The sequence below is a fragment of the Anguilla rostrata genome, chromosome 19 (assembly GCF_018555375.3).
Source record: "Anguilla rostrata isolate EN2019 chromosome 19, ASM1855537v3, whole genome shotgun sequence".
Classification (NCBI taxonomy): domain Eukaryota; kingdom Metazoa; phylum Chordata; class Actinopteri; order Anguilliformes; family Anguillidae; genus Anguilla; species Anguilla rostrata.
Window position 1 is genome coordinate 2,750,085 of NC_057951.1, and position 27,022 is coordinate 2,777,106.

General features: G+C 53.9%; 1 protein-coding gene across 1 annotated transcript in view; it reads left to right on the forward strand.

Moving 5' to 3' along the window:
• Positions 1-19,389: 19,389 nt before the first annotated feature.
• The window catches only part of LOC135246029 (protein piccolo-like), a 118,953-nt gene continuing 111,320 nt past the window's right edge, over positions 19,390-27,022 (forward strand). The window contains exons 1-3 of the mRNA XM_064319521.1: positions 19,390-19,548; positions 21,658-22,884; positions 25,767-26,978. Of these exons, the coding sequence (XP_064175591.1) occupies positions 19,390-19,548; positions 21,658-22,884; positions 25,767-26,978 (2,598 nt within the window). The remainder of the gene's footprint in view (positions 19,549-21,657; positions 22,885-25,766; positions 26,979-27,022) is intronic.

The window sequence follows — 27,022 nt, forward strand, 5'->3', positions numbered from 1 at the left end:
AATTATGGGACGGACGCGGCCTGGCCGCAAATTCAGGCGCCGCATAGCCACCTCGTAGCCTAGCTGCCTCGTAGGATAGCCTAGCCACCTCGTAGCGTAGCCTAGCCGCTTCGTAGCGTAGCCTAGCCGCGTCGTAGCCTAGCCACCTCGTAGTGTAGCCTAGCCGACTCGCAGTTTAGCCACCTCGTTGCTTAGCCTAGCCACCTTGTAGACTAGCCACCTTGTAGGGTAGTCGAGCCACCTCGTAGATTAGCCTAGCCACCTCGTAGGGTAGCCTAGCCGCCTCGTAGTGTAGCCTAGCCACCTCGTAGCTTAGCCTAGCCACCTCGTAGGGTAGTCTGGCCGCCTCGCAGCTTAGCCTAGCCGCCTCGTAGTCTAGCCTAGCCACCTTGTAGTGTAGCCTAGCCGCCTCGTAGCGTTGCCTAGCCGCCTCGTAGCTTAGCCTAGCCGCCTCGTAGCTTAGCCTAGCCGCGAGCGTGTCCGTGCGTGCAGCTTCTCCTTCGCCTCCTTACAGTTCTGGGTTTTAAACTCGCTGGGCCAGCTGTGGGGCTTTCATAACACGGAGGTTATGGTGAGCGTAAATCTGCCACGTACAGCAGTAATGTCAGAGAATATACGGCCTGTGCAGCAAAGAGGGGGCGGCGGAACACAACCGCAGATCGCTACGCCAGTCTGTTTTTGGCGGGAAATACGTATTCCTCACTTTCAGAATGCAGCGAAAGAGAAATATAGAATATATATTTCAGAAGTCGGATTGATTCAAATGCACAGTGTCTAATGCAGTGGTGTCAAACTCGTGCCATGGAGGGCCGTGTGTATGCAGGTTTTCATTCCAACCAATTAATGCTGCCTTAATTGAGTCTGATTACTCATTCAGCCATATGCGTTTAACTGCATTGAAGCACAGAATATAAGAAAATTTTTATTTAGACAATGCGGGTCACCATAGACGTCGGGTCACCATTGTGCACAAACCTGCATCCCTAATTCAGCAAATAATTTAACTAATTATATAATCAAGATCTGAGGCTGGAATGAAAACCTGCATACACACGGCCCTCCATGGCAACGAGTTTGACACCACTGGTCTAATGCGTAACGTATGGTTCAGGGCAAACCCGGTGCTGGGGGACTCGCTGGTTTTAGTTTCTACCCTCGTTCCAGCTTCTGAATATTAATGAGCTGTCAATTGTTCTTAATTAGACGCACGATGTCTGGTGAAGGATGATTTAGCCTGTTAAGGTCACATGACATCAGAAATCGGCTGTTTATGTCGTGAAGAATAAACATTCCACGTTCACATTCTCAGACTTTTAATCAGGCTTTAATTTGCTTGTGATGCGCTGTGAGAAAGATGATTCATTTGAGAAGGTGTTGATTCGGTTTCAGTTATTAATTGATGGGCAAAGTCAGGGGCATCCCAATCACTGAGAGTCAGCTGGTCGTTGAAACTGAACTGTTTGTGAAAATGAAGTTCAGTGGCGTGGCAGCGGGCCAAACCTGCGTTTTGTCGGAATAAGTGATTGCACAAAATTTTGTTGGAACTCTTTCAAACGGTCTTAATTGATGAAGATATCGGCTCTGACAAACCTGCATGCACCGTGGGTCCTCCCCGAGTGGAACTTGAAAACCCCAGGTTTGGGTAGCAAAGTCTTTTACTGTTTGGAAACAAAGCGACATCATTTCCTGGCAGTTGGCAGCGTAGTGTATTTGGTTCATTAAGTTGTAAAATGGCATCGAGGGCTGTTTTTTTGATCAGGAAGTCAGCTTGCGGCTTCCATTTAAGAAATACTACATATCTGACTTACACTTGAAATTAGTTGGAGCTGTTTGTGGAAAGGGACTTTTTTTAATCTGTTAAAACCAAGGAAGGGATGCTCCTTCAGTATGTTCAGCCACAAGCACACACACCCAACCAATGCCTCTCTTCTACATCAATAGAAGTGCAATGTTGTACCTGATACCCAGAGTTCTGCTTTGTCTGCGACTATCTCAGGCACCTTTGACACGTATTCAGAGGGTTGCCGGTTCGATCCCCCGCCCTGTGCGTGTCGAAGCGTCCCTGAGCAAGACACCTAACCCCTAACTGCTCTGGCGAATGAGAGGCATCAACTGTAAAGCGCTTTGGATAAAAGCGCTACATAAATGCAGTCCATTTACCATCCATTTATTTAAATAGCACTGTGTACTCCACTGAGTAAAAACACAATGAGCAGGGGCGAGCACACTCGAACCGATGCCGACCTCACCCCTCGCAGTTCCGCACACGATCAATCCATCAGCTGATCCGTCCGCGATCAGCCGGAAGATGTACTGCCTGTCCGTGAAGCCGAACGCCAGGAGTCCCTATTAAGAGTCCACTTGTAGTTCATCGCCGTGAACGAAGGTAGCTTTGGACCCCATTTTTCTTCCGGGCACCAGACGCATACGTTCGCTCCTTAATTTGCCTGCGTTCCACCGTTGCACCAGCTGAATATGCGCGAGGGTAATACCTGAACACGTGCTTCAAATGTTCAGGTGTCCGGAGTGCCTAATGCTGGCCACCATGTCAAGTTATATCCTCACAGCTAAAGGCTCTGCGTTAAACCGACTCTTTACAGAGTACGTACGGTCCCTATTCAACTCACAGTGGCACAGTAGCACAGTGGGTAAGGAACTGGGCTTGTAACCGAAAGGTCGCAGGTTCGATTCCCGGGTAAGGACACTGCCGCTGTACCCTTGAGCAAGGTACTCAACCTGCATTGCTTCAGTATATATCCAGCTGTATAAATGGATACAATGTAAAAAAATGCTATGTAAAATGTTGTGTAAGTCACTCTGGATAAGAGCGTCTGCTAAATGCCTGTAATGTAATGTAATGACTGTTTACAGAGTACATGCGGTCCGTACAGAGTATGTACGGTCCCTATTCAACTCTGTCAGAGTTGGATTAACACCAGACGAGTCACTGTGCTTTTATACTGTGAAGGTGGCGGCAACTGAAGTATCCACCTTCACAGTATATATATATATATATTTACTGTGAAATATATGTTTTACGTCAACATTTATGAAGGGGCTGCAACAGCTCCTCCGGTTTTTGGATTTAATTTGTTTTTGTTTCAGAGGTTCGCACCAAAGAACCCTTTGGCGAGGACTGAGCGAATCGGCAAGCTAATTAGGTTTTTTTTTTTAAAATCTTGCCTGTATCGCCGTCCTTGGGATCTACAGCACACAAAAGGACAGTTAGCGTAGCTGACTTGTAACCGAAAAGGTTGCGCGTACAATACGCACACACCTGAAAAAAGGTTAAATGCATAATACATGAGGGGGGGCCCCACTGAACCGTAGCCACGCCCACTTAGCTAAAACGTCCAGCGATATAAATGAATAAAATATTACATTACATTACATTACAGGCATTTGGCAGACGCTCTTATCCAGAGCGACGTACAACAAAGTGTAATAACCATAACCAGGAACGAGTGTGTCGAAAACCCCTAGAGAGAAGTACCGGTCCAAGTGCAGGGAACAACCGCATAGTTCAACTTGGACCCTGATGGTTAAACTGATTAACACTAACAACGAGAACGGCAACAACGCAATCTATGGAAAAATAAAAATAAATAAAAATACAAGTAGTCGTTAAGACAGACACATCAACTAAGTTACCTATGAGACAGCTGCCTAGTTACAACCCTAAGTTTAGTCATTTACAGGGGGGAAGGGAGGGATGGAATATGGAATATGGAATGGCATTTAAGCTTCGTAAAAAAAAACGCCTCTTTGTTGCGGTCTGGGTACTCTGGGTCTTGGCAGCCGTCGCCCGGAGGAGGAGCAGCAGCTGCTGCCGCCGCGACGGCCGCGGGCGCTCGTAAATATTTTAACCCCGCGACTCGATCCGCCCCGAAAAAAGCGCGCCGCCGCCGCCGCCGCCCCGGGCCGCTAGCGAAGGTGATATCGAAGTGCGGCCTCCCCCGAACGAAAAGCCCCCCGCACCACCGGCGTGCGGGTCCCCCGTGCTCGTACCGCACGTCTCCAGCTCCCCCCTGGAGGGAAGGCTCCGAAGGTTTAGCTCGAACCCGCGCCGGAGACGAGGACGTCCGCTCCGCGGGATTGCGCCGACCCTTTCGTGGAGTAGTAGGTTTTTTTTTTTTTGTGGAATGCGTTTTTTTTTGTTTTTTTTTTTCTCCTTCGGAATTCTCGGTCAGCGTTCTGGAACCCCGCCGCTTTCAGTCGCCGGCGGCGATCGTGACATCAGAACGTTCCGTTCGCACGTTCGCGTGACCTCGCGACCTTGGAGGGTCGGAGGAAGCGCGGCGCGCGGCAGCAGCAGCAGCAGCAGCGGCGAGGTTGGAACGGCGGAGGAGACCGCCGAGCTTTCGCAGGCCTCCCGCGTGGACCCTTCTGAAACGAGCTTCTCCTGGACAGCTTCCCGGCCGCGCCTCCTGTCGCCGCGGCGAGGGGGAATTCGCTTTTTTTTCTCGTTGGGCCCTCGTTGGGGGGGACCGGGGATTAAACGCGGCGCCGCGGACTCCTGCTGGCGAAAGCGCGCGCTCGACTACTGGAGAGGTCTCCCCCCTTCGGGTCGCGCTCAGGAACTCCCTCACACTCTCAATAGGACGGAGTGTAGCACAGTGGGTAAGGAACTGGGCTTGTAACCGAAAGGTCGCAGGTTCGATTCCCGGGTAGGACACTGCCGTTGTACCCTTGAGCAAGGTACTTAACCGAAATTGCTTCAGTATATATCCAGCTGTATAAATGGATACAATGTAAAATGCTGTGTAAAAGTTGTGTAAGTCGCTCTGGATAAGAGCGTCTGCTAAATGCCTGTAATGTAATAATGTAATGTAAAAAGAGCGCTCGGTGCGAACTTCCGAGAAGCGGTTAGCTCGGGCTAGGCGTACGTCTGAAGTTACATTACATTACATTACATTACAGGCATTTAGCAGACGCTCTTATCCAGAGCGACTTACACAACTTTTACATGGCATTTTGTATCCATTTATACAGCTGGATATATACTGAAGCAATGCAGGTTAAGTACCTTGCTCAAGGGTACAACGGCAGCGTCCTTACCCGGGAATCGGGTAGTCAAAACAGGAAAAAGGGTAGAAACGTGGGAAATTTGCTTTTGGCTTCACGCTGACTTCACGCTTTGGCTTTGCGCACGCACTAAAAAAAAACACTCGACATCTGTGGACAGACAGACAGACATACAGACAGACAGACAGACAGACAGACAGACAGACAGAAAGACAGACAGACAGACAGACAGACAGACAGAGAGACAGACAGACAGACTGACAGACAGACAGACAGACAGACAGACAGACAGAAAGACAGAGACAGACAGACAGACAGCATGAAAACAATGGGAGTGCTCTATCATTACGCTCTCGAACTGTGCAGGCTAATTTGTTATGCAGGCTGCACTTAGAGCATTTATTTAAAGTGTTCACCTCCGCCCCTGACACGGTACGTCGGCTCCCAAATCGGCGCGAGAGGGAGCGGGCGGGGTCGCCTGTAGCGCTGCCGTACTTACACACTCCGCCGCCGTACTTACGCACTGCGCTGGCCTCCTTACGCACTGCGCTGGCCTCCTTACACACTGCACTGGCCATCCTTACACACTGCGCTGGTCTCCTTACGCACTGCGCTGGCCTCCTTACGCACTGCGCTGGCCTCCTTACGCACTGTACTGGCCATCCTTACACACTGCGCTGGTCATCCTTACACACTGCACTGGTCATCCTTACACACTGCACTGGTCATCCTTACGCACTGCACTGGTCATCCTTACGCACTGCACTGGTCATCCTTACACACTGCACTGGTCATCCTTACACACTGCACTGGTCATCCTTACACACTGCGCTGGTCATCCTTACACACTGTACTGGCCTCCTTACACACTGCACTGGTCATCCTTACACACTGTACTGGCCTCCTTACACACTGCACTGGTCATCCTTACACACTGCACTGGTCATCCTTACGCACTGCGCTGGCCTCCTTACGCACTGCACTGGTCATCCTTACACACTGCACTGCCCTCCTTACGCACTGCGCTGGCCTCCTTAAACACTGCACTGGTCATCCTTACGCACTGCGCTGGCCTCCTTACACACTGCACTGGTCATCCTTACGCACTGTACTGGCCTCCTTACACACTGCGCTGGTCATCCTTACACACTGCGCTGGCCTCCTTACACACTGCACTGGTCTCCTTACGCACTGCGCTGGCCTCCTTACGCACTGCGCTGGCCTCCTTACGCAGTGTGTAAGTATGGCAGCGCAGTGTGTAAGTATGGCAGTGGAGTGCATAAGGATGACCAGCGGTACTCACTGGGTTGCCACGTTAGCGGGAAGCGAGCGGTTAGCATGAGCGCGTGTGCGCTACACAGCACGCGAATAATAACGACGTGCCGCGGCGAGCCGACCTTCGACCCTGCGACCCTGCGGCAAAACCAAACACACGCCGGACTGCGTCTCCAGTTATTCCATAGCGCATCTTGTTTTACACCTCTTCAATTATATACGGGTTCGAGGCTAGGCCGCGCGATAGCGTTACCCCTTCCAAGGGGGGGAGGGGGGGGAGACCGGTCGGGTGGAAGGAGCCCGGTCTGGGCTGTCACTCAAACTGCGAACATCAGACATTACATTACATCACATTACAGGCATTTAGCAGACGCTCTTATCCAGAGCGACTTACACAACTTTTTACATAGCATTTACATTGCATCCATTTATACAGCTGGATATATACTGAAGCAATGCAGGTTAAGTACCTTGCTCAAGGGTACAACGGCAGTGTCCTTACCCGGGAATCGAACCTGCGACCTTTCGGTTACAAGCCCAGTTCCTTACCCACTGTGCTACACTCCGTCCGCTCAGCGGAGCTGCTCCTCAGAAACGGCCCGTTTTTATATAAGTCTCGTTTCCACAAAAAAATGGTTTCTCCCTACAGGAGAGGGATGCAAAAAAAAATGTTGTGTTGTTTATAGAATCCAAACCATTGTAAATGGTAAACGGACTGCATTTATATAGCGCTTTACAATTGATGCCTCTCATTCACCAGAGCAGTTAGGGGTTAGGTGTCTTGCTCAAGGACACTTCGACATGCCCAGGGCGGGGTTTGAACCGACAACCCTCCGACTGCCAGACAATCGGTCTTACCTCCTGAGCTACGTCGCCCTACGTCGCACCCGCTTAGCGGAGCTGCTCCTCAGAAACCTTCCAGAAAAGAAACGGCCCGTTTTTATATAAGTCTTGTTTCCACAAAAAAAAATGGCTTCTCCCTACAGGAGAGGGATGCAAAAAAAAAAAAAAAAATGTTGTGTTGTTTACAGAATCCAAAACGTTGTCTTACAAGGGCCTGCACGGTAGGAAAACAAGTCCGACGTCGATCGGCCGGGGGAAGCTGTTTGGTGCTTGGGTTCCGGTGGAAGGCAGGTTCTCCGGCTTGAGTTTGACCAGACAGACAGACCAGCGCAAGACCCGTCGCAGAAGAAGTCTTAATTGTCGATTTCTGCGAGCGGTTGGAACGCCTGTTGCGTGTAATGGAAACGGCTGCTTTATATGCGCTTTATCAAGCGTTATTGATACTCTCATTGCCAGCAGTTAGGGGTTAGGGGTCAGGTGTATTGCTCAAGGACACTTCGACATGCCCAGGGCGGGGTTTGAACCAGCAACCCTCCGACTGCCAGACAATCGGTCTTACCTCCTGAGCTATGTCACCCCCTTCAGATGAAACATCCCTGCCGTTCGGGTAGGCCCGGAGCAGGTTAGGTTATAAGCCGGGAATTATAAGTGATGGTGCTTCGCGGGTTGGCGCCCTGTTTGTCTGAGGCAGGGAGCTGAAGGCTGGATCTGCAGTCCCATGATGCTCTTGTTCAGCGGCGGGAGTGAGCTGCGGCTGACGGGAGCCTTTTAGCCTTTTTGTCATCAGTGAGGAAGCGCCGCCGGGATCCCAACGCAGCAGAAACGCCCAGCTGTGTGAGATTACCCCCCTAATGCGATTAATATTACACACACACACACTCACACACACACGCACGCACTCACACACACTAACACACACACACACAAACGCACACTAACACTCACACCCGCACTCACACACACACACGCACACGCACACACACTAACACACACACACACAAACGCACACTAACACACACACACACACACTCACTCACACCCACACACACACACACACTCACACGCACACGCGCACACACACACACAACGCACACTACACTCACACACGCACTCACACACACACACGCACACGCACACACACTAACACACACACACACAAACGCACACTAACACACACACACACACACTCACTCACACCCACACACACACACACACTCACACGCACACGCGCACACACACACACAAACGCACACTAACACTCACACACGCACTCACACACACACACGCACACGCACACACACTAACACACACACACACACACACACACTCACACACACACACACACACTCACTCACACCCACACACACACACACTCACACGCACACACGCACACACACACACAAACGCACACTAACACTCACACACGCACTCACACACACACACGCACACGCACACACACTAACACACACACACACAAACGCACACTAACACTCACACACACACACACACACACACACGTACTCACACACACGCACTCACACGCACATACACTAACACACAAACATTCACGCACACACACACGCGCACTCACATGCACACACACACACACACACGCACTCACACACACACACACGCACGCACACACCCGCACGCACATGCACACACACACACACACACTCACACACACACAGGCATGTAGGTACGCACACAACACGCACACTAACACACAAAGTCACAGACATACAGCGCACGCACACAAGCAGATCCACAACAGACCTAGCACTTACTTTGCTGTGCATTACTGGCAGGTTGAGTCGACCCCTCTGTGCGGGGTGATTTTGGGGTGCGTTTGGGGCGGGGGGGGTTCAGGCGGAGTGCAGTGTTCAGGGTGCTTTGGCGTTCCCCCCGCTGGTATTCCAGCCTGCCAGCTCCTGTCCCCCCAGCTCAGCGCTGTGACAGAAAGCTCCGGTTGCGTCTTATGCATTTGGGCGTGGCGGTGGAGGCTAGAGCGCTCTTTCAGCTGTGGCCGTGTCCAGCCCCCACCCCCCACCCACCCCCCCAGCATTCCGCCACACCAGATCCACACCCCTACCCCCAGTATCCCGCCACACCAGATCCACACCCCCCCCCAGCATCCCGCCACACCAGATCCACCCCCCCCCCCCAGCATCCCGCCACACCAGATCCACCCCCCCCATCTGCTTCATCAGATCCACACCCCCCCCAGCCCCATGCCACACCCACGCTAGGAGAATTACATTTTAATAACCACCCTCCCCCCCGCCCCCACCCTGGAGCATTAGCCAGAGGGGCCTGCATTCAGGCCTGCCCCATCATTAGTAAAGGCCCGCCCTCTGAAAACAGCTCCAAGAGCAACAGGCCTTACCCTCGACCGGCTCTTTCTCCGCTGGCCCGGCGGCCATGATTAATAGACACGCTTTTTAAAATCAGCGGGTTTGGCTTCGCGCAGCGCTGGAGAACGCCGCAGCTCCGGTTCGGCCCGGTCTGAAATACGCAGCGAAAGCGCTGGGAGCTCTGAGCTCTGAGCGCTGCCCGGTCTGAAATACGCAGAGAGCTCTCAGCTCTGAGCGCTGCCCGGTCTGAAATACGCAGCGAAAGCGCTGGGAGCTCTGAGCTCTGAGCTCTGTCCGGTCTGAAATACGCTGAGAGCTCTGAGCTCCGAGCGCTGCCCGGCCTGACCTTGACTGGCTGACCGGTCAAATCCCAGGTTTCAGCAGTGAGTGAAAAGCCTGCACCCAAGTGAAAGCCTTCACCCACGCCGGCCCTCTTCCAAAGAGACGGGACTTCCCTGTCGTTTGGCAACAGTGGGCCTTAAGCGAGGAAGCTGAACAAAAAAAAAGCAAATGCCTCATATTTTTAATTTATTTAAAATGACAATTAGATTGGGAATTGAATTGAATTGAATTGGTAGCAGTTACATTTGAACCCCCGACCCCCCCCCACCCCCCCCCCCCCACACACACACACACACACCATACCCCCCACACACACACACACACCCCCCCACACACACACACACACACGCACACGCACACGCACGGTTGCTAGGACGCGGATTTGGCTCGGCGCGCGGGAGGAGGGCCGAGGACGGGCGGCAGATCGGCGGTAAGAAGCTTAGCGCGGGTCTGACGTCAGAGGGGGGGAGGAGGAGGGCTGTCCCCGGGGGAGAGGAGGGAGATGGGTGGCGGGAGATAAAGGCGCGCTGTCCCTTTAAGGAGGTATTTATTTTTAGTTTGGCGGGTAATCGGCCGGTCCGCCCCGTCAGTGGAGCGCTCGTAGCGGGCGGGATCGGACCGCCAGTCCTTCTTGCGGGAGCCCCAGGGATAAGGAGCGCTGCCAGACGCCGCCCGGAACGTGCCGGAACACCAGAGGGGGGCTTCGCCCGCCCGCGCCTGGGAAGGTACGCGACTCTCCCACTTCAGTTCGCACTCTTTCCGAGCGTCCGGCCGACTTCGCCCGCCGGGCGGCTTTCTTGTTTCGTGGCTTGTCGACTGTCGCTTTGGGTTCAATGGAAGCGTCCGCGCTCTCTTCTGCCTTGCATCTAGGCACACCGGCGTTCCAAATATAAAGTAAACTATCAATAATAATAATAATAATAATTATAATAATAATGCTGACATACAAGCGTTTTGCCGCTGCCTAGGTGTGTTGTAAGCTCAGTGAAACCTGTTTGAAGTTATAGAGATATTCTCTGTATAATGGTTACGTCTCAGGTGTGGCTGCCTGTCCCCTCTCCACAGATCTCTTTCCACCATGCAGGCGGATATTTAAATTTAATGAAACTGGCAGAGGCGCTGAGATCCGGTTACCGGATTCATTACACTCTGACCTTGCTCCTGAGAGAGAGGGAGAGACATGAGAGAGAGGGGGGGGGGAGAGAGAGAGAAGGGGGGGGGGGGGGGGAGAGAGAGAGTGAGAGGGAGAGAGAGACAGAGAGAGAGGGAGAGAGAGAGACTCACAGGGAAACAGCTGTGCATTTCTCTCGTGAGTAAGTGTCAGATGTGCCTCTGTGTGCAGGTGGGGGGGGGTTCTGTGTGCAGGTGGGGTGGGGGGGGGCTCTGTGTGCAGGTGGGGGGGGGCTCTGTGTGCAGGTGGGGTGGGGCTCTGTGTGCAGGTGGGGTGGGCGAGCGAGGCTCTGTGTGCAGGCGGGGTGGGCGAGCGAGGCTCTGTGTGCAGGTGGGGTGGGGGGGCTCTGTGTGCAGGTGGGGTGGGCGAGCGAGGCTTGTGTGCAGGTGGGGCGGGCGAGCGAGGCTCTGTGTGCAGGTGGGGTGGGCGAGCGAGGCTCTGTGTGCAGGTGGGGTGGGGGGGGCTCTGTGTGCAGGTGGGGTGGGGGGGGCTCTGTGTGCAGGTGGGGTGGGGGGGGCTCTGTGTGCAGGTGGGGTGGGCGAGCGAGGCTTTGTGTGCAGGTGGGGCGGGCGAGCGAGGCTCTGTGTGCAGGTGGGGTGGGCGAGCGAGGCTCTGTGTGCAGGTGGGGTGGGGGGGGCTCTGTGTGCAGGTGGGGTGGGCGAGCGAGGCTCTGTGTGCAGGTGGGGTGGGCGAGCGAGGCTCTGTGTGCAGGTGGGTGGGGCGAGCGAGGCTCTGTGTGCAGGCGGGGCGGGCGAGCGAGGCTCTGTGTGCAGGTGGGGTGGGCGAGCGGGGCTCTGTGTGCAGGTGGGGTGGGGGGGCTCTGTGTGCAGGTGGGGTGGGGGGGGCTCTGTGTGCAGGTGGGGTGGGCGAGCGAGGCTCTGTGTGCAGGCGGGGCGGGCGAGCGAGGCTCTGTGTGCAGGTGGGGTGGGCGAGCGGGGCTCTGTGTGCAGGTGGGGTGGGCGAGCGGGGCTCTGTGTGCAGGTGGGGTGGGCGAGCGAGGCTCAGAACTCTGCGAGCCCCGGAGCTGTGCAGAGCAGATAAAACCTCCTTGCGCCTCCTCGCTCGCGCCTCCACGCTCGCCCCTCGTGAGGGAGGCTGCAGGAGCTCTAACCCATTCGGTGCGTGTGCGCTGAGAGGAACGGCGCCCGGCCCCCGGGGTCTGGGGCCAGCTTTGGGTCATCAGCGTCAGTTAGTGACAAACGGGGAGCGCAGCCTAACCCACTTGTGACATCATAAAGTACCAGCTGCTGATTCGTAGTCGCGTCGCCGCCTCAAAACGTACGGGTCGCGTCCGCGCTTCGCCCCGGGACTCGCCCTGTCTGTGTTTCTGTCACGGACAGAATGTCGGCGCTCCGGCATTAGCGCTCTGGCGTGAGCGCTCTGGGGTTAGCGCTCCAGCATTAGCGCTCTGGCGTGAGCGCTCTGGGGTTAGCGCTCCAGCATTAGCGCTCTGGGGTTAGCGCTCCGGCGTTAGCGCTCCGGCGTTAGCGCTCCGGCGTTAGCAGCTCTGGCGTTAGCGCTCTGGTGTTAGCGCTCCGGCGTTAGCGCTCCGGCGTTAGTGCTCCGACGTTAGCGCTCCGGCGTTAGCGCTCCGGCGTTAGCGCTCCGGTGTTATTGCTCTGGCGTTATTGCTCTGGTGTTAGCGCTCCGGCGTTAGCACTGTGGCGTTAGCGCTCCGGCGTTAGCGCTCTGGCGTTATTGCTCTGGTGTTAGCGCTCTGGTGTTAGCGCTCCGGCGTTAGCGCTCCGACGTTAGCGCTCTGGCGTTAGCAGCTCCGGCGTTAGCGCTCCGGCGTTAGCGCTCTGGCGTTAGTGCTCTGGCATTAGCGCTCCGGCGTTGGCGCTCTGGCATTAGCGCTCTGGCGTTAGTGCTCCGGCGTTAGCGCTCTGGCGTTAGCCGCGCGCTCGGAGCGGCTCGGGCCCCCATTGAAAAGCTGGGAGCCGCGGGCTGCGTCCACGACGCGCCGTTCGCCCTGGGATCGAACGCGCAGTGAGAGAGTGCCCGCTAAACCCCCCGCTAAAACCCCTGCTAGCGCGCTGGCTCCTCCCTGACTCTTTCCACCGCAGGACAGGAAGGAGGGGGGGGAGGGCTAAATCCCGCCCCGGCTCCTCGGGGCTCCTGCTGATCGCGAGCATTATCTGCCCCAGCGCGGATCAGGGGGGATTACCGGGGCCAGGCGCACTGCCCGTTTCCTCCATCGGGGGCACTGTTTTATAAAAAGGCACACTTCGCGGCTGCGCTGCGTGCCTTCGGACACTGCTGTGCACAGGCTTAGCTGGTTCATTGGTTTGCGTTCACACACACACACACACACACACACTCACAGAGTCACTCTCTCTTTCTCTCTCACTGACTGACTCACTCTCTCTCTCTCTCTCTCTCTCTCTCTCTCTTTCTCATACAGGAGATGTGCGTTAGTCATTCAGTTCCCACTCCTTGCGCACTGTAAACGCTCTTTCCTGCAGGACCGCTTCCAGCGTATGTCAGGATCTCTTATCCCTCGCCTTATTTCGGGAACGCTGAACAGCTGTAGCACTTAAATCCGCACTCAACGTTTAAATCTGAGAGCCGCTTCCTCCCCTCGTCGCAGAGAGGAGGCGGAGCCCTGCCCCGCTGAGCTCACCGCACGAACCCTAAATGGTAAATGGACTGCATTTATATAGCGCTTTTATCCAAAGCGCTTTACAATTGATGCCTCTCATTCGCCAAAGCAGTTAGGGGTTAGGTGTTAGGTGTCTTGCTCAAGGACACTTCGACATGCCCAGGGCGGGGTTTGAACTGGCAACCCTCCGACTGCCAGACAATCGGTCTTACCTCCTGAGCTATGTCGCCCTAGCGCTAAGGGCAGCGGGATGGCCGCCATCGGTACACCCCAGACGCGCAAAGAACTTCTCACTTCATGCGTTACATTGCACTGCACTAGGCATTTAACAGATGCTCTTATCCGGAGCGACTTACACGACTTTTCACATCGGGTTTACACTGCATCCATTTATACAGCTGGATATATACTGAAGCAATGCAGGTTAAGTACCTTGCTCAAGGGTACAACAACAGTGTCCTTACCCGGGAATCGAACCTGCGACCTTTATGTTACAAGACCAGCTCCTTACCCGTTACACTACACTGCCGCCCGTATGCGGCGAGAGAGTTCGTCTCGCTGGCGATGACTCGCGTGGACATTCCGTTAGCGTTCCCTGCGGATGTGCGGTCAGTGAGCCTTCGCCCGGGGCCCCTGCGCATGTCCTGGGTGAGCCGCTCGGCCCCCACCCCGACCCCGACCGCACCGAGACCGCACTGTGACCGCACCCTGACCGCACCGCGACCGCACCCTGACCACACCCTGACCGCACCCTGACTGCACCGAGACCGCACCCTGACTGCACCGAGACCACACCATGACCACACCCTGACCGCACCCCGACCGCACCGAGACCGCACCCCCCGACTGCACCCTGACTGCACCCAGACCCACACCACAGACCACACCGGACCGCACCCTGACCGCACACCTGACTGCACCCGAAGACCTGCACCCTGACTGCACGAGACCACACCATGACCACACCCGACCGCACCCTGCCGCACCCTGACCGCACCTGCCGCACGTTGCCGCGCACTCCACAACCCCCGCGCTCCTGTCCTCCGGCGAGAGGCGCACAGGCGGCGTTCCAGCCTGACTCACGCTCATAAAAAACTGATCCGCGCTCCCTGTGTGTCCGTTTGTAATTATGCAATGAATGGATTCATTAATGCATTCAGCGTCATTCATCAATCTCATAGGTCTTTACAGTGAGCGGTATTGGGGCGGGCAGGGAGGGGGGGGGGGGGGATTTGGGGTAGTGACTCACCCCCTGCCCGCCCCCCAATCTCACCTTAAGGATGCGTGACAGCCACTCCAGCCGGGATTTATTTACACCATTTGCCTGGTGGGCGACAAGACGGCCATATTGAGAGAGAGCACGGTTCACGATTCAGCAAGGACGCGAGGGCGGTCCCCCGCACCGCGAACCCCGTGCGATTGGTCGATCGCGCTCGGTGGCTTCACGGGCGGGCACGATCGACCAATCGCTGAGGGCGGCCGAGAGGAAGCGACGTCGTCCTTTTACCGAAAAAAAGTCAAAAGAAGTCAGCCGGAGCTGAAACCGAAAGGGCGAACGAGTCGCCCCGCCCTCTCTCGGTCTTCGCTTGCCTACACCGGCTGCGAGCGCCTGTCCGTCATCAGTGCACGGCCCGCGATTGGACGTTCACCCCTCCCCTCCCCCTTATCTTAGATTTGGTGTGAAACGGAAAGCCCGCTCTGTGCGCAAAAAGCCGGGTCACCTGGCCTGTCTGTGGCGTCGCGTTTCGGGTTGGTGCTCGCCCACCGCCGCTCCTCAACCCCCACCCACCACCCCAACCCCAACCCCAACGGGAGCTTCTGTCAGAGCATAGTGAGAGAGAGTGAGAGAGGGAGAGAGAGAGAGAGAGAGAGAGAGAGAGAGAGAGAGAGAGAGAGAGGAGAGAGGGAGAGAGAGGAGGAGAAGGGGAGAAGAGAGGAGGAGTTCCGGGGAGGGAGCGGGTGGAAGATCACGCCGTAGCCCCAGCCGGTGCTAATGGAGATTAGCGGCTCAGGTTGAACCCAGGGTCAGATGAATGACTTCCTCTGAAGAGTAGCTCTTTGTGTGATTCATACTCTGTGAATGAATTTAGCGACCGAAAATGCGAAAGCTGCGTTTTTAGTACAGCATGAATCAACTCTGTGTCGGCTTGTACCTTTCAGTTTTAAATCATGTTTGTATTTATGTGAGTGCAGGTGAATAATATCTGTGTTTTAATGTTGAAAGAAGCTGAGTTATGAGGCTTTTTGTGTATGGCTAGTTCTGAAAATGCGGTATTAAAGTTTAATTAAGTAGAACTAAATAAAATGTGGCACAGCAAGATGAGCCCTGTTCTTTAGTTCACACGCTCTTTAAACACGCATGTCCCTTTAATTTAGTTTTTTGGTGCAAACAGGGAACTAGACAAAGTCTAAGAGGAAGTTCCTTCCCAGTGGAAGATGGTTGCCTGCGTGTCCTGAGACCCAGTACCGGCTTCAAATGCATTACAGCTCATTTATCAGCTGAGTAAAACACATCTTTGTGTATCTACCCCTACAAACGATTACTAGCCGGAGGATGAAAGTGGAACTAGACGCATCTCTACTGTTGTGTTAGGCTACATTTTGTCTAAATGATTTAGCTGTGACATTGGCTAGGCCCTGTTGCACTTTTCCTGTTCAAAATCCATGAAAATAATTGGCCCAATAAAAAAAAGGATCCTGTACATTCCAGGCCATTTATTCCAGTGTCCCGAGGCTTTGATACTGTGTTTTGTGCTGTTAATTCTAGTGGGAATAAGGCTCTGATCTCTATGGTAACGGAATAAGGCTCTGATATTTATGGTAACGGAATAAGGCTCTGATCTCTATGGTAATGGAATATGGCTCTGATCTCTATGGTAATGGAATAAGGATCTGAACTTTATGGTAATTGAATATGGCTCTGATCTCTATGGTAATGAAATAAGGCTCTGATCGCTATGGTAATGGAATAAGGCTCTGATCTCTATGGTAATAGAATAAGGCTCTGATCTCTATGGTAATAGAATAAGGCTCTGATCTCTATGGTAATAGAAGGCTATCATAAGGCTCTGGTGGCTATGGTAATGGAATAAGGCTCTGATCGCTATGGTAATGGAATAAGGCTCTGATCACTATGGTAATAGAATAAGGCTCTGATCTCTATGGTAATAGAAGGCTATCATAAGGCTCTGATCTCTATGGTAATAGAATAAGGCTCTGATCTCTATGGTAATAGAATAAGGCTCTGATCTCTATGGTAATAGAAGGCTATCATAAAGCTCTGATCTCTATGGTAATGGAATAAGGCTCTGATCTCTATGCTAATAGAATAAGGCTCTGATCGCTATGGTAATAGAAGGCTATCATAAGGCTCTGATGGCTATGGTAATGGAATAAGGGCTGATCTCTATGGTAATAGAATGAGGCTCTGATCTCTATGGTAATAGAAGGCTATCATAAGGCTCTGATCACTATGCTAATAGAATAAGGCTCTGATCTCTATGGTAATAGAAAGCTTTCATGAAGCTCTGATCTCTATGGTAATGGAATAAGGCTCTGATCTCTATGGTAATAGAATAAGGCTCTGATCGCTATGGTAATAGAAGGCTATCATAAGGCTCTGATCTCTATGGTAATAGAATAAGGCTCTGATCTCTATGGTAATAGAAGGCTATCATAAGGCTCTGATCTCTATGGTAATAGAATAAGGCTCTGATCTCTATGGTAATAGAAGGCTATCATAAGGCTGTGATCGCTATGGTAATGGCAGCCTTTATGTGTTCTCACAGCCGCTCTGTGGACCCAGGGGGCCGCCGCGCTCAGACGAGCCTCCGCGGGGCCCTCGTTAAGCGCATGAATATTCAGTCCGTTTGCTCCGAAACAGCCTCGTCAGCAGAAGAAGCCGGGCCGTAGGGTCGCGGGGGTTGGGGGGGGGGACCTCCACCGCGGCGACGTCGACCGTGACTCCGGGAACCCCGCGGCCGACGGGACGCGCCGGGTCTCCCCTCGCAGGGAACGGGGCGGTTTTGGGGGAGTCAGCCGGAGGGTTTCCCGGGGTCACGCTTGAGTTCTGTTTCTTCTGGCGGCGACGCGGTGGCGGGTGCTGGCTCAGCGCGGAGCGCGTCGTAGAGGTGCACGCGCTTCGGCTCCACTGGGGGGGGGGCGCTACGGCACGCGCTTTCAGATTGCGGAGAAAAAGGTTGGGGGGGGGGAAGAGTCCAAAAACAGAACGCGTATATTTGTTGATGTTCCCCATTTTATCCTTCCCTGCTGCTCGTGGAAAATTGGGCCATTTTCACACCGAGAGCGTCGAGCACGGAACGTTCCCAAAAACGACAAAATCCCGTTCGTCTGAAACCGTCGACGACTGCGTTCGGAGGAAGACGCCGGCGCACGTGGGGGCAGTGACACTTCACGCTGTGTCGGCTGTCCTCTCTCCACAACGTGAGCCGGAGTCTGCCTGGAGGCCGTGTAATATCCGCAGATTTACAGGACGCATGAGGTGACTCGTTGAAAGAGGCCATTTTGCCCCGGGGAGCAGCACTGAGCACGTCTCTCTCTTTGTTTGGCTCACAGAGATGCTTAGTTTAGATAACTGGTCCAACTATAGTGTGGCCTTCACTGAGACAGAGCTTATGAGCTCTCTAGCGCTCTTCCAGTCCCTTATTCAAAGAGTTTTTTGGCTGGTATCCTTTGTGGCTGGTATCAATGAAATGTGGATGTGGGACACTCAATCCAAAAGGCCTTTCTGTGCCCAAGCGCCTGTGTTCATATTTTCTCCATAGTAGCTGAAGCAAATGCCCCTACCTTAAATCTAACATGAAGCACAAGGCCTGTGATGATTCCGATTGAAGGAATCCTGGATATTGTGTTTTTGTTATTTTTTTAGACAAGGACTACTGCTATTATTATTATTATTATTATTATTATTATTGTTGTTGTTGTTGTTGTGTTGTTGCCGCTGTTATTGTTATAATTAAGATTATTGTTATTAAACTTAATTAAATCGCTGTAGTCATAATAAAACTAATATGTCAGATGATAGGGAATGGGGGCAGCCGTTTTTTACAATTTAATGATGTAGTGTGCCGACATGGGGCGGGGGGGTCTTTTTCTTGGCCTGAGCCCATGCCCCTCAAACTGAATGGGATGCAGCTGTGGCCAAGCCCAAAGGGGTGTCTTAAAAAAAAGGCCCCAATCAGCCCTTCCAGATGAACGAATAAAGTTAATCGACAAATTAATAATTTAATGATATTGGATGATATCGTTAAGTTTCGAAACTGAAGTCAATTAAAAATGAATTTGAAAAAAAGGGGTTGTTAAGTTGCATTCTGTTTCAGAATTGCACACCATTTTTTGAGCATTAGCGGCGTCTTGCCTGTTGTTTATAAATACTATATAGTGTGAATAATAAAATGTAAATAGGATAGCGCTGATGTGCACGGCGCGCATGAATGTTGCAGTCATAATACACGCGCTGTCCCTTTAAGTTCCGTTTTCGCGTGGTGATGTGCGCTGATCACCTGTCAAAGGAGGAACATGCGCGTTGGCGCGAGAGGGCTGGGAGAGGTTTGGACTCGGGAGCTCTTTAACCTCCATCCGCGGCGGTAGCAGGGATGCGCGAGACAAACGGCGGATACCGCGGAAGGGCTGGCTAAAGATGGAGGGCTAACTCACGATGCGAAGCGGGCAGAGAAGTCGAATCGCAGTGGGATTTCTGCCGTTCGAAGCGCTTACCTTCTGAATCCGTCGGGCGTCGTTCCGATCGGGGATCGGTCATGGGGAACGAGGCGAGTGCGGAGGGTGGGGAAGGGGGGCTCGCTGGATTGCCAGGAGGGGACGCATCCGATGGCAAAGGGGGCTCCGTTCAGGTCCCGGCAGGAATGGAGGCGGATCTAAGCCAGCTGAGCGAGGAGGAGAGGAAACAGATCGCCGCTGTAATGTCAAGGGCGCAAGCGAAGCCTGGAAGCGCAAGGGATGCGCCGTCGCAAAGGCACGATCCATTATTCCATTCCTTCCATTATTTTTGTGCAGTCAGATTTTCCACCTCGTCCCCTGCTCGTACCAGGGAGCTGTAAATAGATGCGGTGTTGTGGCTAGTGCATGGCAGCCTGGAATTAGCGCACCAGGAGAAAACCGCACATAGAATTACGTGTTCACACCCAGTCATATTTACCTTCCGTTATTCGATAATTATAATGTAGTAGCGGCGAGTTGTAAAACAGTAGCTCATGCAGAAACGGAAGCGATGTCGCTACACTCTTGCTGTTTGGATGCTGTTTACTATATCATTTCTTACTACGTTATGGGTTCCTATTGGAAACAACATGTTTCATTTTAACTATAGCCCCTTGCTATCACAAAATCGTAAACGCAATGCATTTGGGTCATATTTTGTTCATATTCGGCCCAGCGTGTTTCATAGCATAACCGGCAGATTATTTAAATTTCTCGGATCGTAACACCAGATCGTTTTTCTGTCGCCTCACAACTTAATCAACATTATTATTATGGCTAGCCAAACTGGCTACTGGTTAAAGAACTGTGAGGACGATCCATTGCAGGATGGGCTTCGACCACCTTAAACACCTTCTGCTTCCCCCGTTTCATCCCTCTAATCGTTCCTCTGTCTCTTATAATAGCCATGAAGCTAGGCGTTATTATAACGTTCGGTTTAAATTGACTCTCTTTATGTGTCGTTGACGGCACGTTTGCTAGTAGGAAGGCTACGCGTAACGTCAACGTGAAAGTGAATTTCTACATCGTCAGTGTCTGTCATACATTCAGAATGTGTTACTGTTGCTCCAGGCTGGGCGAGGGAGGGGTATCAATATTAATAGCTAAATTTAGAACTACAAATGGATACAAGACTGCACTCGTTTAATTCCCCCGCTCGTTTTATATTGAGCATATTGTATTACTCTCGAAGAGAAGCCAATCAAACATCCTGTCTAGTTCTGAGGAAGCGCGGAGCATTGGTCTGCCTCGCTTTTCAGACCCGAGCCCTGTCCAAGGTCCTGAAACATGCGCCAGACACGGATGACAAACACGGAGAAAACGAGATTGCAAGAAAAATAACAGTTTTTTCCAACTCATTCGTTTCTGCTACCGCTCAAAGTCGTTCTGGTGCGTTTGTAATGCGTAGCCTTGGGTAATGTTGATTTACTTGCGTTTAATTACAGTGCGCCAAAAATGAAGTGCTATTGTGTGCACTGTAACTTTTATAAGCTAACCTGGACAGCAGGAAGGTTACTACCTGGTGAGCGAAAACAACCAGTCTGAGGATCAAATGCTGTTGTTTAATGAGAGTTTCAGGCTGAGGACACCCTGGTCTGGATTATATTAAGACCAATCGACGTTTAAATTAGCTGGATATAGGCTTGATTTAAAAATGTAGAAATAGGCTTTATATATAAAGGTGAAATTCACACGATCGCACAGACAGGGAAAGTGCAGAAGAGGTGCAATGCAAGGAGAAAAAACACTGTTCCCTCATGTTGACTGCGAATCCGCAGCTTACATTTCCAGTTCATTAAGCGAAGTACAAAACTGTACCTCTAAAGGTACTAGTGACAAGCGATTGTACCTTTCTAGGTAGTGGATGGTACCTTTTTTTCTGAGAGTGTACAGTTGCAATAAGTCTGGGATGCAGGCAGTATTTAAACCTACACAGTTGTCACGGTTTGCTAAATGCTAAATACATAAACAAACCCAAATGTACATCACTGGTGGCCTGAAGCCTGCAGTTTGGGGTATTTTTTGTTTTTTTTTGTTTTTTTTTTCCCATAGACTGCGTTGTTGCCGTTCTCGTTGTGCTAGTGTTAATCAGTTTAACCTTCAGGGTCCAAGTTGAACTATGCGGTTGTTCCCTGCACTTGGACCCGGTACTTCTCTCTAAGGGGTTTCGTCATACTTGTTCCTGGTTATGCTTATTACACTTTGTTGTACGTCGCTCTGGATAAGAGCGTCTGCCAAATGCCCGTAATGTAATGTAATGTAATTTGTGGTGTTTTTTTTTTGAGGGAGCTCATCAAAGTAGACATTAGAGGTACGCCCCCCTTTCTCACTCGCCCTTTCTCCCTGTCTGCGTTCCCCTGCTCAGGAAACCCGAGGTGGATGCGAGCCATCGGCCGCAGCGGACAGGACAGCCCTCCTCCGCCCAGGGCCCTTCTGGGATAAGCGAGAGCCAGACGGTTGATGCCCTCCGGGCGGGTCCGGCAGGCAGGCAGGCCCCGCCGGGGAAGAGCCCGTCGTCCGCCGGCCTCGCGGAGCCGCGCCCGCGGCCCGAGGCCAAAGACCCGCCCCGAGCCGCCATGTTCTCCTCCAACTTCCTGAGCGGGGCCAACCCGCTGAGCGCCGTCTCCTCCGCCGTCAACAAGTTCAGCCTGTTCGGGGAACAGGGGGAGGAGGAGGAGGAGGAGGAGGAGGATGAGGAGGAAGAGGAGGAGGAGGTGAAGGGGAAACCGGCCCAGCAGCAGGGACAGAAGGCCGGCCCCGGGAAGGCCCCGCAGAAGCAGCAGGGGGGTCCTCCGAAACAGGGACAAGGGGCCCCACAGCAGAGAGGCCCTCCTCAGCAAGCGTCCGGAAAGCCTGGACCCCAACCGCAGGGCCCCCAGGGGCCTCCAAAACAAGGGGGGGCACAACAGCAGGGCCCCCAGGGGCTTCCAAAACAAGGGGGGGCACAACAGCAGGGCCCCCAGGGGCCTCCGAAACAAGGGGGGGCACAACAGCAGGGCCCCCAGGGGCCTCCAAAACAAGGGGGGCCACAACAGCAGGGCCCCCAGGGGCCTCCAAAACAAGGGGGGGCACAACAGCAGGGCCCCCATGGGCCTCCAAAACAAGGGGGGCCACAACAGCAGGGCTCCCAGGGACCTCCAAAACAAGGGGGGCCACAACAGCAGGGCCCTCCCCATGGTGGACCCCAGCATCCAGGGCCTGGAAAGCCTGGGGCCCAACAGCAGGGCCCTCAGGGGGCTGCAAAGCAAGGAGGCCCCCAACTGCAGGGCCCTCCTCGCAGTGGATCCCAGCCTCAGGGCCCTGGAAAGCCTGGGCCCCAGCTGCAGGGCCCACCGGGACCACACGGGGCTCAACCTGCAGGGCCCGCCCCTCAGGGACCCGGCAAAGCCGGTCCGCCGGGCCCGATATCCCTCTGCCCGCTCTGCAAGAGCACCGAACTGAACCGGCACGGCGCAGGGCGGCCCAACTACAGCACCTGCACCCAGTGCCGGGCCGTGGTGTGCAGCCTCTGCGGCTTCAGCCCGCCAGACTCCGTGGTGAGCGCCGCCGTCGCCCCCAGTCACCCGTCGCCGGCGTCACTGTGAATCATAAACCAGTTCCCATGGCGACGGCATGTATACACACGCACTGATGTCTTTTAGTGCTCTCACGCGCAAGTCGATTGAATATAATCCCTTGTTTTCTTTCCTCTCTCTCACTCTCTCTCTCTCTGTCTCTCTCTCTCTCTCTCTCATGGCTCCCGTGTTGAAATATTATTTCTGTTCCCTGCAGTGGAGTAATGGAAGACGGTCCTCTACAGATTCATGCATTTTCGTTGCATTTCCGAGGCGAAGGCAGAAACAGGCAGCGCTAGCGACATTAGCATGGGGCAGCGCTAGCAACATTAGCATGGGGCAGCGCTAGCAACATTAGCGTGGGGCAGCGCTAGCGACATTAGCATGGAGCAGCGCTAGCAACATTAGCATGGGGCAGCGCTAGTGGCGTTAGCATGGGCAGCGCTGGCAACATTAGCGTGGGGCAGCACTAGCGACATTAGCGTGGGGCAGCACTAGCGACATTAGCATGGGGCAGCGCTAGCGGCATTAGCATGGGGCGAGCTAGCAGCTGGCGCATATCTCATCGGGCCCCAGCTCAGCGTGTCAGAGAAAGCCTGGCAATGGCAGATAGAGAGACTCTCAGTCAGCAGGTAGAGAGCCGTCTTCCGGGATCGGATCTAATATCACACGTATTCGCCACTTAGCAGTCTGCCGGTGGTGTGAGAAATCTGCTTTATTTCGGTCTCGGTTTTCCTCTTAACACCCTCGAGTGGGATTACGCTGAATTCAATTGGAAACCCTGTCCGCGGATAAACATGTTTCAGCCGCAAACAAAAACACGTCTGCGCATTTCGCCTTTCGCATTTTATTTTCGTTTGTGATTTTTTGATTTCGTCTTTATTTAGACTCGTTTTACAAGCGAGCGGACGACGCGAACGTCCCCGGGTCCTTTCGTTTTGGGACGTTCGACGCGAATGTGGCAGGGGGTCGCGGGAAGAGCGTCTGTTTGCTTTTCGCGGCGTTGTTTGCTATGCTCGAGCTGGTTAATCAGGCCATGCTGACGAGGCCCCCCCCCCCCCCCGTATGGTGTGTGTGGATGCGGTCGAGATAAGCTTTGTGTGCACATATGGCTTAAGCAACCATTGGAAAGCGGCCGCTTGCTAGGCACGGCGACTGAAAATATACCGTATCGTAAAATAAACAAGGGCTGCGTTTCGACCGGCCTCGACGTTCACTTATCACACGATAACCGTTCGTGTTACGTTGGCCAGAATGAAACAGTCCTGAGGAAGGCCGTACGAATGATGAGGTCGTTCATAATTCCTAGAAATGAGAGGAAAACATCACTAGCCAGGACACCGATAGCATCGCGTTGTGATGTCAGTTCGGAGAAAAAAAAAAAAAAAAAAAAGGGATCCCGCCCAGTCGACGTCGCGTAGCCGTGGCGACAAAGGCCGTAGCTGCGGTTACGGTTGCGCCTCAGCCTGAATCGGCGGTTAGGACGAATGAATGGCCTTTCTTTGAGAGCCAGAAACCAACGGAAGGACAGCTTGAAATCGAACGTCGTCGACCGCGTCCGCGCGAAGCCGTTTTCAGTCGACCGCCAAATTTTCTTCCTCATTTGGAATGTTTTTTTTTTGTTTTTTTTTGTCTTAAACCAAGCATTCTTTGTTACCTTTGTGATAAAATTAACCAGTCTTTTTTTTTTTTTCCACCACAGAACAGTTACATTTTCTTTTCACGAAGCTTGCTCTGTTTACTGGGTTAAACAAAAAACGTCCTTCGCACAGATCACCCCCCGGCTGCTTTCCGCTCGGTGCGAACGTAACAAGAGCACAAATTCATAATTTGAGCAGTTAAGCCTTTTCGAGAGGTGGAGAAAATAGTGCGGTTATTGAGGTCTGCGACTGAGCATCAGATGCTATTGAAATGGTATTGATGCACTTCGCGTCATTATCCCTAGCAGATAGGCTTGTTTAGCAGATATGCTCGTTTAGCAGATATGCTCGTTTAGCAGATATGCTTGTTTAGCAGATAGGCTTGTTTAGCAGATATGCTCGTTTAGCAGATATGCTCGTTTAGCAGATATGCTCGTTTAGCAGATAGGCTTGTTTTAGCCGTGCATTCCGTTGCATACGTTCGTTACAGAGCAACAGAAGGCGTGTGAAATATTCATGCCCCTTTAACACTGGGAAGCTATCGCCTCCCCCGGGAGGGCCCGTGTCTCCTTACTGCCGTGTCAGGGGCACCTCGTTGGCCTTTTCTAAAAAAAAAAATAATAATGAATTTTAAAAAAACTGCCTGCGCTTTGCATTACAATGACCAGTTATGAACTCGTGCATCTGAGCTTAATTTGTCTCCTGAAAGGCCAAACGGCGGATAATTTGTGCGACATAAAATCGGGTGGAAATTGTGCCCCGCCCCCGTGCGATTCCACCGCGGGCCCGAGCGAAGACCTTCAGCGAATGTAAAACCTTTCAGCGCGCGTAAAACCAGTAACGTGGCCGACGATTGGCCGCGGCGTTTGTTCTGCACCAATCGTCGGTTGTGTTATTGGTTCGGCGTGCGCTAAAAGGTTTTTCATATATATCATATGTAAGTTCAAGTACATCAAGCTTGTCTGGTTTCCTTTGTGCCAAAGCCAGGGGCCTGTATCGCAAAGCAGGATTACTGAGTTAGCTGGATAACTGCACCGAGTGAAAACTCAGAACAGCTCTTCTTTGCTTCAGTCCGTGTTCCAGATCCGGTCCAGTTCCGGGTTTTACTCAGTGCAGGTACCCTGCTTTGTGAACAGGCCCCAGGGCTGTCTCGGATGCTCATTCCCTGGCTGTCGTTAGTGAGCAGTGTGCGGTGCCGTCTAACGGAGTGTGTCGCTCTTGCAGGGGAAGGAGTGGCTGTGTCTGAACTGCCAGATGCAGCGGGCGCTGGGGGGCGTGGACCCCCCCGGGCCCCCCGTGGCGAAGCCCCAGGCGTCGCCTCTGAAGCAGACCCCGAGGGCCGAGCCCAGCAAGCCGCCGGAGACCAAGAGGCCCTCCCCGCTCACCAGGCCGCAGACTGGCCCGGACGCTGGGAAGCCGGCCACCCCTCCAGCCACCCCGCCGCCTGCTCAGAAAGGCCCCGGTCCGTCCACCCCACCGCCTGCTCAGAAAGGCCCCGGTCCAAAAGGCCCCGGTCCGTCCACACCGCCGCCTGCTCAGAAAGGCCCCGGTCCAAAAGGCCCCGGTCCGTCCACCCCGCCGCCTGCTCAGAAAGGCCCCGGTCCAGCCACCCCACCGCCTGCTCAGAAAGGCCCCGGTCCGTCCACTCCGCTGCCTGCTCAGAAAGGCCCCGGTCCGTCTACCCCACCGCCTGCTCAGAAAGGCCCTGGTCCGTCTACCCCACCGCCTGCTCAGAAAGGCCCCGGTCCGTCCACCCCACCGCCTGCTCAGAAAGGCCCCGGTCCAGCCACCCCACCACCTTCTCAGAAAGGGCCCAGTCCAGCCACCCCACCACCTTCTCAGAAAGGCCCCGGTTCGTCCACCCCACTGCCTGCTCAGAAAGGCCCCGGTTTGGCTACAGGGCAGCCCAAGCCAGCAGGACCACCTGTTTCGACACAGGACTCCGCCCAGCCAGGGCAACAAGGTCCCCATCAAAAGCCGCCCCAGCAAACGCCCCCCCAGCAGACGCCGAAAAGCAGCCCGGGTCCCTCCCCCGCCAAGTCCGCGGCTCCCCCGCAGGCTCCGCCCCCCAAGCAGCAGGAGTCCGGCTTCTTCGGCCTGAGCTTCGGCTCCAGGCCCCAGGCCGCGCCCCCGCAGCCCGCCCCCGGCCCGTCCGTCTCGGGCAAGATGTTCGGCTTCGGGTCGTCCATCTTCAGCTCCGCCTCCAGCCTCATCGCCTCGGCGGTGCACGACGAGCCCCCCGCCGCCGCCGCCGCCGCCGCCCCGGCCTCTCCCCGAAAACCGGCCGAAGTGGGCCAGGCCCAGCAGGCCAAGGCCCCGCCCCAGGCTGCCCCCAAACAGGCCGCCGAGCCCCCCTCCTCTGCCCCGCCTCCCAAAGCGACCGAAACCGCCCCACCTCCTTCTAAAGCGACCCAACCCGGCCCCCCTCCCCCCAAAGTGACCCAACCCGCCCCCCTCCCCCCAAAGCAACCGAACCCGCC